Consider the following 16,624-nt stretch of genomic DNA (forward strand, 5'->3'; position numbering starts at 1 on the left):
TGGCCGTGCTTCCTGGCTAGAGAAGTGGCTTCCCGGCTAGAGAAGTGACTTCCGCCGTGTGTGAGTCTGTTGTGTTCCTCCACCAAAAGCTCTGCAATTGGGAAGAGGGGCTGGAGAAAAAGGGGAAGCTGGGATGGCGAGAGCGTGTGGGGAGAAGGTCAGGGGACCCCTGCACTGAGGGGCTGCTGCTGACAACCGGAGCCGGCTTAACATCTTGCTGTCTGGTCAGTCCCAGTTTCAGAGCTGCCCCATTCTGGGGCTGGCTGCTGGACGAGAAGCGGGGAGAGCCCGTGGGGGATCCCACCCTCGAAACTAGGCGAGCTTCGTCTCCCTAGTCTTGACCCGGCCTCCCCTTGTCCGCACCGCCTTAGCGTGGAGCCATGAAGGTTGTGAATCTCAAGCAGGCCATCCTGCAGGCGTGGAAGGAGCGATGGAGCGACTATCAGTGGGCTATCAACATGAAGAAGTTCTTCCCTAAGGGAGCCACTTGGGACATCCTCAATCTGGCAGGTCTGGAGGGAGGGAGAGGACGGCTGTCCGGAGAGGGGAAAGGAGGGGCCCCCCAATCAGCCCGATTGCTTTTGTGTTCCCCTTGTAGAAGCCCTGCTGGAGCAGGCCATGATCGGACCGTCCCCCAACCCTCTCATTCTGTCGTACCTGAAGTATGCCATCAGCTCCCAGGTATGCTCCCTCTTACTCTCTAGAACCAGAGGTGGCTTGTTCCATGCCCACCAAACAGGAAGTCCCCTTGGAGTTGCTGGTGATGCATATAAAAGGAAAGCATTTATGAAGTAGGGGATAACAACAGTATCTGAATCACCCAATAAGGGCCTGTTCAGAGAGAAACACAGGCAAGTAGGACAGCTTTGGAACTAACAGGCTGAAGTTGTGTCCTTTAGAAAAACAAGCAGAAGTTATGGGGATTTATAGTTCCATAATCCTCTTTTACTGTTCTTTGCTCATGAAAACATTCACATTTATTGGTATTTGTTAAGTTCAGAATAACAGAATACTTCATAATATTAATGAAGTAATAATATGTTATATTTTAAAATAAGAGAAAATTTTATTTAAAAAAGTGGTGACTTCCTATTCAGCACAGTATTGTGCCAGTTGCACAGAGCTTTCTTTGCCTGCTGGGAGATAAGATTTAGACATTTGCCTTTATGTGAATAGATACTGAAGACTGAAGTAGTTATAGTGGAATGTAACTTAACAACACATTATGTAAAAAAGCATTTAGTGAACTCTCTGTGGTTTTGTATTTTTTTGATCTGGTTACAGGTATCTTTTACTTAGTGAAATGAAACTCCCTTGACAGAATTCTGAACTTAAGGACCTTGTTGTTGTTCAGTCTTGTCTAACTCTTTGTGACCTCATTTTGGGTTTCCTTGGCAGAGATGTAGGAGTGGTTTGCTATTTCCTTCTCCAGCTCATTTTACAGATGAGGAAGCTGAGGTAAATGGGGTTAAATGACTTGCCCGGAGTCACACTGCTAGTAAGTGTGTGAGGCTGGATTTGAACTCAGGTCTTCCTGACTCCAGACCAGACATTCTAACCACTGCACCAACTAGCTACTCGAGTAACTAAGGGATTGGTGAATTGTTATTTATTCACTTGAAGGAAATGGTAGCCAAAGAACTTAGTAAAATTTAGGGATCCTTGAGTTCTTGCCTCTATCATTGGCAAGAGTACCACACTCTTTTTATAGTATGTATTATTCTTTAGTTTGTTAGCTAAACTTCTACAACAAGTTAATATCCAACAAAGATCAGTACATTCCTTTTAATATGGACATAGACCTACATAAGTCATAAGGAGCAGGATATTCATTTTACATAGATACTTACTAATTTGCCAAACATTACATTCTTGACTATGAATAGTGCTTGGTTATTGTATTTTAGTTTTTTATATTTTTGGATCCTCTACTACAGGCTTATTCTGATATGTTATGTAGGTGACCCTGGATTCTTGAGGGTTATGCCAGTGGAGGACTAACTCTGATAGGTTTTCCAAACTGAGAAGACTTCAGAGATGGGCTTGGTTAAGTTAGAGAATGGCTGTAATCTTCATTGGTGGAAGAGATACCCACACCAACAAAATTACAATTCTTTAAATTGTATTTTTTCCCCTATTTTTTTTATGGTCAGGAGATACAAATGTTTAAGAAGGTACAATATTGATATAAATATTAAGAGTAGTAGTAGCAGTCCGATTTTATCAGTTACTTCCCTTTCAATATATAATTTTAAAATATTTATTGGATTTGGGGCAGCTAGGTAGCACAGTGGATAGAGCACCAGCTGTGGAGTCAGGAAGAACTCAGTTCAAATCTGGCCTCAGACACTTCTTAGCTGTGTGATCCTGGGCAAGTCACTTAACCCAAATTGCCAGACACATACACACACACACACAAGATTTATTGTATTTTTAAATGCATTCATTTAAAAGAAATTTTCTTTGTTAGCAGACTTTCCTGGAATGCATTTATTCCAAAGAATGTGTCCTTAAAAGCAAATCAAGTTGTACAGTAGCTAAGATACTAGTTCAACAAACTCATTACGTCGGTTCCCTCATTGATAAAATGAGGGGCTTGAACCAGCTAACTTTAAGGTCCTTTTTGACTTTATCATTCTATAAATCATTTACTACAAAAAAATCCTTTTCTTTAGTTCTTGTTCATAACGGTCATTCTCTTTGATTGAAGTTATGTTTTTCTTTCTAGCCCATCCTCAGTTGATTGATCATTGCATGCAATTGATAAATGAGTTATAACATAAACAAAGGACCTTAGAAGACTCATCAGCTATTTCTTTAATAGTTGTACTATTGACACCCATTCACATTTTTGTCAAAGAAGGAATGAGGGAATTGCATGTTTCTACCACTCTTAGAATGATTTGGGGAAGAACGAGATTTCCTGGATATGCCTTGTTCCTAAGTCTACCTCTTCTGATTAGAAACATTGACTTAACACACCATTTGAGCTGGCAGTTATTCTTCCTTGACTCAGGTTTACGCTCTTTCTCTTTCCTATCTGCTTCTCTCCCTCAGATGGTGTCTTACTCGACAGTACTCACAGCCATCAGCAAGGTATGTTCTTAACCTCTTTTCCATTGTAATCCGGTAAGGTGTAGGAGGTGTTGTAGATGTCATTGATAGAGTCCCTTACAGCTTTTTGCTTTTTCTGATCAGATAATCCTTGAGACGTTGTTTTCCCGTGCCAGAAATACAGGGCACATTATGCTGTCAACAGGAACTGCCCACTAAGTGAGAGTTTCTGGTGCTGAAGGACTCTGGGTATAACTACTCATGAACCCAAAATAAGATAGAAAGCATTTGAAAAGTGGTACTTGGGTGTCCTTTCTGTATCATCCAATTCAATAAAGACATAAACTGCCTGCGTAAGCACCGAGGAAATCATGAAAAAGCCCCTGAGCTCAAAAAGCATTCATTCTGCTGGGGTTGGCAGCAGGAAATGTTATGTACAAAGTTAAGCATAATACAAGGTAAGCAGTAAAGTGGGCAAAGGAGAGAGCAAAGTGCCCTAAGAATGTTTAAGCAGGGAGAGAGCAGTAATATGGGGTCATCATCTCATCGAAAGTGGCATCCAAGCTGAGTCTTGAAGAAAGTTATGAAATTGGAAAAGTTGAGATGAGTGCAATCCAGGTGTGGGCAGTGACTTGAAAAAATGCAAAGAAGTGGAGGTTAGCTTGACCAGGTCAGGAACTACTAGTAGTTGAGTTGATTAGAACAGAGGATGTATATAGAGGGGCAAATAATGCAAAATAAGGTAGAAACTAGATTGTAGAGGGCTTTAAATTCCAGGGTAAGGATATTGCAATTTGTTCTTTGAGCAATAGGGAACTAGGAGAAGAGTGGGGAAGGAAATAAGCATTTTTAATCTCATTTGGTACTGAACTACTGGTGTTTTTTGAGCAAGGGGGTGTCAGAGTCAGGCTTGCTTGTGCCTTAGAGGGATTATTTTCACAGCTGTATGAAGGACGTATTTGAGAAAGGAGAGAGTGGAGGGAAAACGACCAGTTAGCAGTTAGGCAGCTATAACAGTTATCCTTGTGAGAGATGGTAAGAGCCAGAACCAGTGTGGTGGCCGTGTGAGGTAGAGACCCTGATGGATGGGAGAGATGTTATAGAATTAGAATCAATAAAACTTGGCAGTTATTTGAAAATAGGGGATAAGGGGGAAAGGAAGAGTTAGAAGTGTGACTGCAGGGTTTCAGACTTGGATGGTTGGGAAGATGGTGGGACCTTCAATAGAAATTGGGATATTTGGAGGAGAAGTGCATTTAACCGGGAAGAGGATGAGTTCAGTTTTGGATATGTTGAGTTTCAAGTGCCAGCGAGCCATCTGGGTCAAAATGTCCAGCAGGCAATTGACAATATAGGACTGTAATTCAGGGGAAAGGTTAGGTCAGGTTATATAGATTTGGGAGTCATCTGCGTAGAAGTGGTAATTGAACCCAACAGAAATCACCAGGAAAGAGTGGGTAGAGAGTCCCATGAACTGGAAGAAAGAGATGGGTTGGCCTTGAAAATCATCTTTTCTATTATTCCTACAGTTTGATGATTTTTCCCGTGACCTCTGTATCCAGGCCCTGTTGGATATCATGGACATGTTTTGTGACCGACTAAGGTAGCTTCATTGCTTCTTTTCCCCACAGAGAACATAGGGGTTGACTTTTAATTTGGGAAATAAACTTAGAATGGGCTGAGAGTAGTTGGGTGGGCTACTTATGCCTTGTTTCACCTTATTGTATTCTTGTTCTTGGCCCCTGTGATTTTAGTTCCCAGAGGAAGAATTCTGAGGGTTTCCAAGGCAGAGTGAGGAAAGAAATCATGTTGGGGCTGGTCAGAATTAGTACAGGGGTGTTAACTTGGGGTCATGAACTTAAAAAAAAATAATATTTTGATATCTATATTTAACATAATTGGCTTTCTTTATTATTCTTTTTTTTTAATGCATTTAAAAACTTTTTTCTGACAAGGGGTGCATAGGCTTTACCAGCCTACCTGTGTTGTCCAGGACAAAAAAAGGTTAAGAGTAGTTGTTGTAGTGAGTGAGGTAGAGGGAGGCCATGTGATTGGACTTGAAGGGAGACTCAGAGTCAGGTGGGCTATATTCCTTTCTCCACAGTTGTCATGGCAAGGCAGAGGAGTGCATAGGTCTGTGCCGTGCCCTCCTCAGTGCCCTTCATTGGTTGCTTCGATGCACAACTGCCTCAGCAGAGCGACTTCGGGAGGGCCTTGAGATGGGGGCCACAACAGGGGAGAAACAGCTCACCAGGTGTCTTCAGCAACTTAAGAAGATCCTCAGCAGCACCAAGAATCGAGCCCTGCTACATGTCGCCAAACTGGAGGAAGTCTGTATGTTGTCTTTGCCTTCTAATTCTCATTCACCACCATTCCCATATCTAGTATGTGATGTCAAAGGAGATGAAGCAGGGTGCTATTACCCTTTTCAATGGGTTGTGAAACTATCCCATATCCTCTTTATTTCTCTCCCTATAAATACTGATTGTGTTTTGGGAATTTTTGACTATAGTACCTTCCTTCCCATTATACATTTGCAGATTTAAGTGTTTGAAGGGATCTCACAGGTCATCTAACCCAGCCTCATCCCACCCTATTCATTCTGTTTTCCCTATCAGTCAACCAAGAGGTTTTTAGTGAGTAACTACCACATGCCTTCTAATGTGCTCAGTACTACTGGAGATACAAAATAGGTATAAGATATACATACTCCCGGGCCAACTTACTTGCTACCCAGTTTCAGGCCGAAGATCCAGAGCAGAATGATAAATCCCAGTCCCTGAGGATGGCATTCTTGGGTAGGAAAGTCCTGGGCAGTATACTGAGAAAGGTAGGATAGGTGTAGCTCAGACCCCAGGGGCAGAGCTAGGTTTCAGCTTCTATTTCAGTTGGAAACCTTCAGAGAAATAATGAGGGCAGGAATCCCAGACCAAAGGCAAACCTACAGTTTCACTGTGAGCCAGCAAATCATTCTAGCTGGCAGATGATAGCTGAGACAAGCAGCAATATATTTTTGTTCAGACCCAAATGCGGGTCAGGAACTTGCACAGCTCAGACTGGGGGAACTAGGAAAAATAGAAGAAAAGGTAAGGTATCTCATAGCAAAAACAACTGACTTGGAAAACATTGGACTGCCTGAATGCTATGGCCAAACAGAAAGCCTAGACATATTTTAAGAAATCTAAAAAGAAAGCTGTCTACATCTTTTAGGATCAGAGGGCATAATGGAAAGAGAAAGAATTTACTGGTCATCTCCTGAAAGAAACCCTAAAATGAAAACTCCTGGGAACATTATAGCCGAAATCCAGAGCTTTTAGGTCAAAGAAAAAAAAAAACACTGAAAGCAGCCAGAAAAAAGAATTTAAGTACCACAGAGCCATAGTCAGATTCACGCATAATATAGCAACCACCACCATGAAGAAATGGAGAGATTGAAATATGAGATTCCAGGAGGCAAAGGATATAGCTTTATAGCCAAAAATAACTTACCCAGAAAAACTGAGTATAATTCTACAAGGAAAAAAATGAGAGGGGAAGAGGGATACATGGGGAAAGTGAAGGGAAAAGAAGGTTAGAGAAAATTATTTTATATAATCCGGGTTAGCAAGAACACATATATGGTTGCTGAGGGCATGGGAGAAGGCAGCTGATACTTCAGCCTCACTCTCATCTGAACTGGTCACACACAGACACACACAGAGTTGGGTGTAGAAATCTATTTTACTTAGGAGGGAAATCAGAAAGAAAAGGTAGAAGGAGGGCAGATAAAGGGAGAGATAAGTCCTAAACAAATCAAACTCTAGGGATTCCCAAAAATATTATAGCTCTTTTTGAGATGGCAAAAATTGGGAATCTGAGGGAGTGCCTATACGTTGGAGAAAGGCTGAACAAGCTATGATGAAGACAAACAACTCTGAAAAAATTAAGCTTGTTATAATGACCAACCATGATTTCAGAGGACTAATAATGAAACCTGTTACACATTCCTGATAGGGAGGTAAAGGACTCAGAATACAGAATGAGATAAATAATTTTTTGGACATAGCCAAGGAGAAAATCTGTTTTGCTTGACTCTATGTGTTTGTAATGGGTTTTGTTCTCAATTAGTAGTAGGTAGATGGGAGGTTGAGAAGGCATATTTTAACTGATTAAAAAATGTACAATTTTAAAAATAATATACTTTGACTATCTGGAAATGCTGCTCCTCCTTTGCCCTAACTCTTTTCATTATTCTCCTTGATATTCTATATCTTTTATTTTGGTTAGTGAATTTTGTTGTTATTTTATCAAGTTCTGTAAAATTTCCCTTTAATGATTTGATTGGCATAACATTAAAGGTGTAAATTAAAAAAAAAAAGATACACATACACCTGTAATCAAGGAGCTCTCTTCTTCTAACTGGGGAGACAAGGCAGTTATTATGTAGATGAGAAAGTTAATACAAAATAGCAAAGAGGAAGAACTTGCTTGGTAGCCTGGTCTTCAATATTTTATTAGTTTGTCATTGGAAATAAATTAGTCCTTGACATATGTACTTGTCCCAGATGTCCTTTTAAATGTTCATAATGGCATGCTTTTATGTGTCATATGCTTATTTACTTATATTATTTTACGTGATACCAGAACCTTCAGAGGCAGAAAAGAAAAACCTCAACTATGGAAGCAGACTGAGTCCCTGGAGGTGAAAAGATACTTAAGTGCCCAGATTTTAACTGACTAGATGTTAACTGTAGAGAAGGGCAGCCTTGAGTTTGGTTTCCTAGATAAGACTAATTAGGAAAACTTTTATGTTCCATGTGAGAGGTTCAGAAAGATGACTACTAGATAAAAACAGGTTAGGGTCTTAACTCGATCTCATAGCTTGTATTTTGTTGTTCTTGTAACATTTCGAAGTCTATCAGTTATATGGTCCTGTCCAATATATGACTCTCAGGAATTCCATGATGAATACCAGTAACTTCATTGATCCTAATACTAAATGAACTTACATTTGTGTAGTGTGTTTACATTTGCAAAGTGCTTTTTCTCACAGAACTATGTAAATTATTTAGTGTAAGTATTATTATCTTTGTTTTACAGGTGAGGCAGTTTTGACTCAAATAGTTTCAGTGATTTACCCAAATTACATATCTGGGAAGTACTAGAACTCTGATGAGATTGAAAGATGCATCTCTTTTGATTCATAAGTCCAGCGATTTTTCTGCAACACTCCTCTTTTTTAAAATGTAATTAAATATTAAGTGTAATGATCCAGCTTCAAGAACTTATTGGGGCAGCTAGGTGGCACAGTGGATAGAGCTCCAGCCTTAGAGTCAGGAGGACCTGAGTTCAAATATGGCCTCAGATATTTGACACTAACTGTGTGACCCTGGACAAGTCACTTAACCCTAATTGCCTCACAAAAAAAAAAAAAAAGAAGAAAATGACAGACCACTCCAGTATCTGCCAAAAAAGTCCCAAATGGGGTCAGGAAGTGTTGGACGTGACTGAAACGATTGAACAATAACAACAAAGCCTTAGCTCTATTAATTTCATTTTATAGATTTAGCCTAAATGTTCAACCTATTGAAATCTTTCTGGATCTTGACTTGTTATGATGTATGTTTGTTTTTAACATTAATTTTTTTTTAACTTTTTTTTTTTAGAGGCAATTGGGGTTAAGTGATTTGCCCAGGGTCACACAGCTAGTAAGTGTCTGAGGCCATCTATGAACTCAGGTCCTCCTGATTCCAAGGCCAGTGCTTTATCCACTATGCTACCTAGTTGCCTCTAACATTAGTTTGTTTGGTTTTTTTTTAATTTCAGTTCCAAATTCTCTCTTTCCCTTCTGCCCCTCTCCTACCTATTATATTGAGAAGGCAAGCATTATATCAGCTTTACATGTGAAATCATATAAAACATATTTCCATATCAGCCATGTTGACAAAAAAATAAAAATAAAAAGCAAAAAACAGAGAAAGTAAAAAAAAGTATGCTTCAATCTGCCCTCAGAATTCATCATTTCTCTGGAGGTGGATAGCATTTTTCATTAAGTCTTTTTAGAATTGTCTTGGATCATTGTCTTGACCAGAATAACTAAATCCTTCATGGTTGATCATCATTTCAATATTACTGTTACTATGTACAGTGTTCTCTTGATTCTGCTCACTTCACTTTGCATTAGTTCATATAAGCCTTCCCAGGTTTTTCTGAAACCATCCTGCTGGTTATTCTTATAGCATAATAGTATTCCATCCCAATTATATATCACATCTTGTTTAGCCATTCTCTAAACAATGGGTATCCTTTCAGTTTGCAATTCTTTGCCACCACCAAAAGAGCTGCTGTTAATATTTTTGTACGTATAGGTCCTGTTCCCTTTTCTTTGATCTCTTTGGGATACAGAGCTAGTAGTGGTATCAGCAGTATAAACTCTCATGATGTCAGAGGCCTTGGAAAACTTTCTGGGAATTTCATCCACTGTTGTTCCTACCCTGTTTAGAAAAGAGCAGAAAGTGCATGCTACCACTTACGTCCCTGGGTACATACCCTGTTATTCTCTGAGAGTACCTAATATTGTGAGTTGTTGCCTTTAAAGAGGCTAGTATTTCTCATCTCCTCCTGTCTTTCTCCAACAGCCTCCTGGACAGCCATTGAGCAGTCATTATTGAAGCTTGGGGAGACCTTTGCCAGCCTTAGCAATTCCCATCTCCAGAGTCAAGCAGAAGAATGTGGAGTACTGATTAGAAGGTACCAGTCTTTTAATTCTTTATCATAAGGGATGGTTCTTTGGGGGTGACAGGGTAGGTAGAGGAATATATTGGGAAATGTATGTGATGCCAAAACAAAAGGTATCAATAAAATGTCTGGGTTTTTGGTTTTGTTTTGTTTTTTTTGATTAAAAAAACAAAAAAGGAGGATGTGCCAGGCAGTCCAGTGAGCCTGCTGGGGGCAAAACAGAGTTCCATGAGCCCAAATGTCTCCTACAGGTCTGAACTCTTCTCTGTTCTGCACTTTTTACTCCCTTACCCAAACTTAGTCTGTTTGTCTTCCTTTCAGCATCCCTATCATGCTGTCTATGCACTCAGAGCAGCTGCACAAGACTGGGTTCCCCACAGTGCATGCTGTGGTCCTCCTGGAGGGCACCATGAATCTGACAGGAGAGATGCAGCCATTGGTTGAACAGCTGATGATGGTGAAGAGGATGCAGGTGTGGGGACAGTGTGTGCCTTCATCCCTTGGGCAGCCCAGCCAGCTAGAAATCAGATCATTGAGCTGTATTTGTTGGGCACTGAGAGAAGAAGCCTCTGGACAGTTACTGAGAGAGCTCAGTGGTTGAGGACCCCCATTCTAATACAGTTTGAGGTCACCCCTTAATCACCTAGTTCTTAGAATGAAGACTAAAGAAGGGCTCTTCCATTCTGGCACTGGTCAGAAAGACCGAGTTTAAAATCTTACTAGCTATTTGACTTTGGGCCAGTGCACTGCCTTCAATTTCTTCAGCTGTAGGATGAAGGTGCTAAAATGAATTACCTCATGGGGTTGTTGTGAAGTAAGTGCTTTGGAAACTTTAAAACACTAATATAATTATGAGGATTTAGTGACTAGAAGGCCGAGCTCCAAGTGAAGAAGATGTGAGTTCAAGGTCTCCTTGGGACACATGCTGGCTTTGTGATCCAAGGCAAGTCATGTCATCTCACAGGGCCCTAGACAACTCCCTTTGGCTGGGATTGCAGTACTTGTGCTGATCTGTACTAGTAGAGGAAGGTTCCCCATCAGGAGTTCTTGTCTGGTGTCCCCCTACCCCAAATGTACATGATTGTTTTTGTTTTCTACTTTAGCGTATTCCCACCCCTCTCTTTGTCCTGGAGATCTGGAAAGCTTGTTTTGTGGGTCTCATTGAATCCCCTGAGGGCACTGAGGAGCTCAAGTGGACAGCCTTCACTTTCCTCAAGGTACTGGGGGAAGGATTGGGAGCAAGAGGCCACGTTAAACCCAAATGATCTCCCTCTGCTATTAGCCTCTGCCACGTTCCTCTTCATAGTTCCTGAGCTTTAAATTAGTTAAATTGAGCTCTGTGGCTGATCCCTTTGTTCTTTACTATTGGGATTCTGTTTAGTTCAATAGTTGCCACATCATAGTGCAGGAATGTGGGGTGGGAGCCAGAACATGGAGACACATGGGATTGCCCATACCTCTCTGGGGTCATACTCATCTCTAACACCACTTCTGTGATAATGTACCCTAAGCCATGGTCCCTTGAAACTGGGAGCTGACTAGCCCAGGGTGCTTTGACACACACTGGACTCTTTCTGGTCTGGCATCTGTGAATTCTTGTCTCTTACTGGGATAGATATGTTGCAGTTTGTGCTTGGGATGGGGCTTCTCTTCCTGGGCCAGGTGGAAGAAAGGAGAAGAAATTGATTCCCCCGGGCCTTCTTCTTCTTTTTCCCTCTAGATTCCTCAGGTTTTGGTGAAACTGAAGAAATACCCTCAGGGGGACAAGGTGAGTTGCCCCAGACTGTATTATGGTATAAAGTGCTACCTGAGGAGGACAGAGGAAAGAGAAGAACCATTTATGGCCCAACAGGGAAACTGGCAACCAGTGAGAAGGAAGGAAATTTATGGTTATATCCTGAGGCTGGGCTATTAGAAACTCTTCAGGGAGTTGAATTGTTTGAATGCCTCTAGATCAGGAAATTATGTATTGAAAATACTTTGATAACTCAATATAACTGGTTTCCTTTGTAATCCTATGGATTTTACTTGTTATATTTAAAAGCCTCATCCCCAAGTAAACACACATGTACAGACACACACATCATCATCATCATCATCATCATCACCATCATCATCACCATCATCATCCTACTACCAGAATAGGCAAGATGACACTTCTCTTTCCATCACAACATTGGGCACACCCAGCCAGTTGGCCTGGGCCACAGGCCTAGCAGAATAACTAACACCTGTGCCCAGCATTGCCATGTGTGACTAGAAATGGAGAAGGCTGCATGGAGCCCAGATTGGGGTTTCTGGCTCTTTGTAGGACTTCACTGAGGATGTGAATTGTGCCTTTGAGTTCCTGCTGAAGCTCACACCCTTGCTCGACAAGGCTGACCATCGGTGCAAGTGAGTGCTCCCAGGGCCCCTGTTTGGCTGATGTGCCCAAGAGAAGCCATTCTGTTTCTGGGGCTCCCTCCTCCTACTTTTAGAATGTTACACGTCAGGATGTCTCATCTCCTGATCCAGTCCCCTTAGATACCTCCTTCCTTGAGAAAGAGTGGGAGAAAAGACTTTGGTCAGACAGAACTCCCCATGAGTTGGGTAGACCTGTTCCAGGTGGGGCAGGCAAACCTGCAGCCTGTCCACAGTCTAGTGCTTCCTTGCTTCCCTTTCTCAGACCCCCAGAGAAGCTTCTAGAAGTCTCTGCTTCTAGAACTGGAGCAGGTCTGAAGAAGTCAGATGCCCTCTGCTCTGAAGACTCCCCTGTGTGTCTATTCAGACATTCTCCCTCCCTCCCCCTCTCCTCTCTCCCAGCTGTGATTGTATCAACATGCTGCTCCAGGAGTGTAGTAAACAAGGACTGCTCTCTGAGGTGAACAAAGAGAGCCTGATGGCCAAGCGGTAAGTGTATGTGTAGTTGGGCCAGCCCTGGCCACTGTCCCTTCCACTCCCTGTGCCCATTGACCCAGATGGGGCCTCTTTGTCTAGTGTTTGAGTTTGTGACTGTGGCTGGGTTATTGAGGCCCAGGGAAGGGTCAAATGTGTGTGCTCTATGCTTGGTTGGGGTCTAGGTGCTTGTTATCCCTTCGCCTCTCAGCCACCCCTTTCTACCTCAGGAGATGACGAATTGACTTGGACTCTTACTGCCCCCCACTCCCATCCCCTTCACAGTGTAGCTGACCGAGACCAATCCCCCTGGCTGAAATCAGCTGAAAATGCCAACATCCAGCCCAATCCGGGGCTGATTCTTCGAGCAGAGCCCACAGTCACTAACATTCTCAAGGTTTGTCCTCACTTCGGTCTCTTCTCCCTGAACTTGTCTTCCTCTTGATAAAAGCAATTCAGTCTGTTAACTCCTGTCTTTCTCTTCTCACTTTTACACAGTTACCATGATACCAGAGTGTTTTAGTTTGCCACTCTCATGTACCTTAACAGCCCCCTCCCCCATTTTGTGTCTGATAACCTGGTCCCAGTCTGATCTGTCAGAAAACAAAACTTCAAAAGGACTTCCCAAAGCAGGACAAAAAGATGAGAGAATGTTGGCCAATGTCCTGTTTCATTTGAAGGGTTTGGAGAGAAAACTATGTGGTTTAGGTTGTAGACGAGAGTTTTTGGGATACTGACAATTTCCCAGTAGAGTCCAGCTTCTTGTCTCTATTTCTAGACAATGGATGCAGATCACTCCAAGTCCCCAGAAGGACTGTTGGGGGTTCTTGGCCACATGCTTTCTGGGAAGAGCCTGGATTTGCTGTTAGCTGCTGCTGCTGCCACTGGAAAACTCAAGTCCTTTGCCCGAAAATTCATTAGGTGAGTATTAGAATGCTTGTGCTTTGAAAAGAACAAAGGTGGGAAGTTGGAAAGAAAAGTGAAAAGTCTAGAAGAGACCAGGTATTAAGATCTGGGAAGTGGTGGTAGTGGGTAAATCCCCAGAAGTCCCAGAGGTCCTAAGGACAGAAGGTTAGAGCCCCCAGAATAGATGTTCTGGTTGCGTTTCCCCCCAGGATGCATACAAAGCCCAGAGCCATGCTGTCTGGATTGAATTATCAGTTTTCCCCTTAGATTGTCTGTCTCCATCTTCTATCTCAGTTTTCCCTCTGATGAGAGTAGGAGAGAAGATAGCAGGCAGGCAGGCCAGTGGAAGTGAAGACACTTTAAATATTGGGCATAAGGAATGACCAGTCATTAACCAAATACAAGTTAGGAGAGTCTATACTGGGAAGAGCTTTGGACTAGGGAGGCAGGAGACCTAGAAAGTTCTGATTCTGCTGCTAAGGAGTTCTGTGACCTTGGCCATTCACTTGACCCTTTAGAGCATAAATTTCCTCACTAAAATAGAGGGACTGGACTAGCTGGCATTTAAAGACCTTTCCAGCTCATGCCATTCCATTCATAATTTCCTGTGAAATCCTGTTCCAGTCATCTCCAGGGGAAGGCAGTTCTTCAAGTGTACTAGAATTTGTATTTAGTGGACCATCAGCTGGCATTTGATGTTTTCAGAGATTGTGGTGATAAAGCTGTATTTTAGTGTAATGTGATTTATAACCCGAAAGCTGGTGACTGACACTAGTTGAGAAGCACAGATTTCCCCCCTCTTCTGCTGTCTCTAGCTGTTCCTGTTGTCCCAGGCCCCTCTTTTGACCCAGCCCCCCTCTTTCTACAGCTTGAATGAATTCACGAAGAACATCAGTAATGAAAACTGTAAGTTATTTCCTTGTCCTCTGCCCCAATGCACAAACACACAGACACACAGACACACACCCATGCAGAGGGTGGTCTTTACACTATGATAGATGACTAATCAGGGTTGTGTAAGGACCCTGAAAAGGGCAGGTAAGGGCAGGCCAAGGATTGTTCTAAAATTGTACCTGCCTGTCGTCTTTGTGAACCCAATTCTGCTGTTTGGGGTGGAGAAGAGAGAGCAAAGGAAGGGGGCTCAGGACTTTTGGGAAGTCCTCATATTTCAAGGGAGGAATGATGCTCAAAGTGAAACCCCAAGAAAAGGATCCTGAGTCCCAGGTCTGTGATGGAGCTGCTCTCTTTCTGACCTTCCTTGACTTGAACCCTTCTTGCCCTCAGCCCTGGGCAAACAAGGCTTCTTCTCACTTCTGCGTTTACTCCCCACAGCCAAAGCAGCTTCAGTCCGTGCTCTGCTCTTTGACATCTCCTTCCTCATGTTGTGCCATGTGGCCCAGACCTATGGTTCAGAGGTCAGTGAGAGGGGAAGGGCAGCAAGGAATGGGGTAGAGGATGACAAGGGGCTTGGTGACATGGAAATGGGGAAGAAACCATTTGTGAAGGCCAGAGAAACCTTCCTAGATCACCAGGTCTCAGGAATGATGACACACTATGCCACTGGCTGATGGCTGCCCAGATCCTCAGGAGAGGGACAGGGACCCTTCCTTTCTCTTTCCCCCTTTCTCCCCTACAGGCTCATGCAGACTCTTTAGGGACCATATCTTCATTGACCACAAGATGGCGGCATAGGCCTCATTTTCTTCTCCTTCCCCTAAAACTACCTGGTTCTGGGGTGGGTGAGAGAGAATGTCAGCCTTGGCAGGATAAAGGCTGAGGCCCACCCAGGCAGAGGTGGGGTGGCAGTGGTCCTCTGAGGCTTTTGTCACACTGCCCTGTTGTCAGGGTGGTAAAGGTGCCTGGTGGGCAGATGTTTTATCCCTCTCCTTGACTTGTTCATCATCTAGGTCATTCTGTCAGAATCAAGCACTGTGGGTGAAGTGCCTTTCTTTGAGACCTGGATGCAGACATGTATGCCTGAGGAGGGCAAGATCCTGAATCCTGACCACCCCTGCTTCCGGCCTGACTCTACCAACGTGGAATCCCTGGTTGCCCTGCTCAACAACACCTCTGAAATGAAGCTAGTGTAGGTGGCCTGGAAGGATGCAAGTGGGGGCAGCAGTCAGGGTCTTTCTCCTTCAAGGCCATGTTCTTGCTCCCATTTTGGTGACCTTCCTCCCATTTCTTCCCAACAGGCAGATGAAGTGGCATGAGGCCTGTCTCAGCATCTCAGCTGCCATCTTGGAGATTCTGAATGCCTGGGAGAATGGAGTCCTGGCTTTTGAGTCCATCCAGGTAGCCATTCCCCTCTGTGCCCAGTAATGCCCTTTGGTCCCAGGATATGACATCCTCATTTCCCCACCCATACCACTCTTTACTCTTCTCTCTTCTCCAAAGTGCCAGGTGCCAGTTGTGGGCATCACTGCATCTCCTTAGGGTGGAGGGTCTCCCCATCTGTAGAACTTAAGACCAAGGTGTCTCCTCCTGAAGCCATGGTCATTTCTAGATGTCTAGGTCACTTCTCCTTCTCTTTCCCAGCCCTCAGTGTCAGTGTGGGCATACTGGATTATGGTGGGCCCAGGGCTCATCTTGCTGAGTTCTGATCCTTCCCTAGGGGCAGCAGTGTCCAAGGAAAGGGTGCAGGGCAGGGCTTGGGGTTGGGGTTGGTACCTGCAGCTGATATGTTTCCCATCCCAGAAAATCACAGACAACATCAAGGGAAAGGTGTGCAGCCTGGCAGTGTGTGCCGTTGCTTGGCTTGTGGCCCATGTCCGTATGCTGGGCCTGGACGAACGTGAGAAATCACTTCAGATGATTCGCCAGCTGGTCGGGCCTCTCTGCAGTGAGAATACCCTACAGTTCTACAGTGAGAGGTCTGTAGTCTTCCCTTTCCCCTCCAGGCCTCTCATGCACTTCTGTCCACAGTGCCTTCAATCACCACGATCACTTTTGGGCCGGAAAAGCCAGTCATTTCTCTTTTGCTGCTAACTCCGCATACTTGTGGGAGGGAGTACTTATCTTGGAGATCTGTGGACTGGAGAGGCCTTTTGCCTTCCTTTCTAGCCTTTGATCC

At 43.4% G+C, this 16,624-nt stretch overlaps 1 protein-coding gene and 1 non-coding gene across 2 annotated transcripts in view; both read left to right on the top strand.

Moving 5' to 3' along the window:
• Nucleotides 1-16,624, top strand: part of MED24 (mediator complex subunit 24) — a 29,532-nt gene continuing 12,908 nt past the window's right edge. The window contains exons 1-19 of the mRNA XM_027873010.1: nucleotides 1-60; nucleotides 372-510; nucleotides 599-681; nucleotides 3,058-3,096; nucleotides 4,584-4,657; nucleotides 5,159-5,388; nucleotides 9,672-9,783; nucleotides 10,093-10,243; nucleotides 10,875-10,988; nucleotides 11,492-11,539; nucleotides 12,083-12,165; nucleotides 12,574-12,660; nucleotides 12,931-13,042; nucleotides 13,424-13,566; nucleotides 14,420-14,457; nucleotides 14,884-14,966; nucleotides 15,459-15,637; nucleotides 15,747-15,846; nucleotides 16,249-16,424. Of these exons, the coding sequence (XP_027728811.1) occupies nucleotides 381-510; nucleotides 599-681; nucleotides 3,058-3,096; nucleotides 4,584-4,657; nucleotides 5,159-5,388; nucleotides 9,672-9,783; nucleotides 10,093-10,243; nucleotides 10,875-10,988; nucleotides 11,492-11,539; nucleotides 12,083-12,165; nucleotides 12,574-12,660; nucleotides 12,931-13,042; nucleotides 13,424-13,566; nucleotides 14,420-14,457; nucleotides 14,884-14,966; nucleotides 15,459-15,637; nucleotides 15,747-15,846; nucleotides 16,249-16,424 (1,982 nt within the window). The 5' untranslated portion in view covers nucleotides 1-60; nucleotides 372-380. The remainder of the gene's footprint in view (nucleotides 61-371; nucleotides 511-598; nucleotides 682-3,057; nucleotides 3,097-4,583; nucleotides 4,658-5,158; nucleotides 5,389-9,671; nucleotides 9,784-10,092; nucleotides 10,244-10,874; nucleotides 10,989-11,491; nucleotides 11,540-12,082; nucleotides 12,166-12,573; nucleotides 12,661-12,930; nucleotides 13,043-13,423; nucleotides 13,567-14,419; nucleotides 14,458-14,883; nucleotides 14,967-15,458; nucleotides 15,638-15,746; nucleotides 15,847-16,248; nucleotides 16,425-16,624) is intronic.
• LOC114051209 lies at nucleotides 14,715-14,819 on the top strand. The gene has a single exon (XR_003570125.1). It is a non-coding gene; the product is annotated as a small nucleolar RNA SNORD124 (small nucleolar RNA).

The sequence above is a fragment of the Vombatus ursinus genome, unplaced genomic scaffold (assembly GCF_900497805.2).
Source record: "Vombatus ursinus unplaced genomic scaffold, bare-nosed wombat genome assembly UNPS02014801.1, whole genome shotgun sequence".
Taxonomy (NCBI): Eukaryota; Metazoa; Chordata; class Mammalia; order Diprotodontia; family Vombatidae; genus Vombatus; species Vombatus ursinus.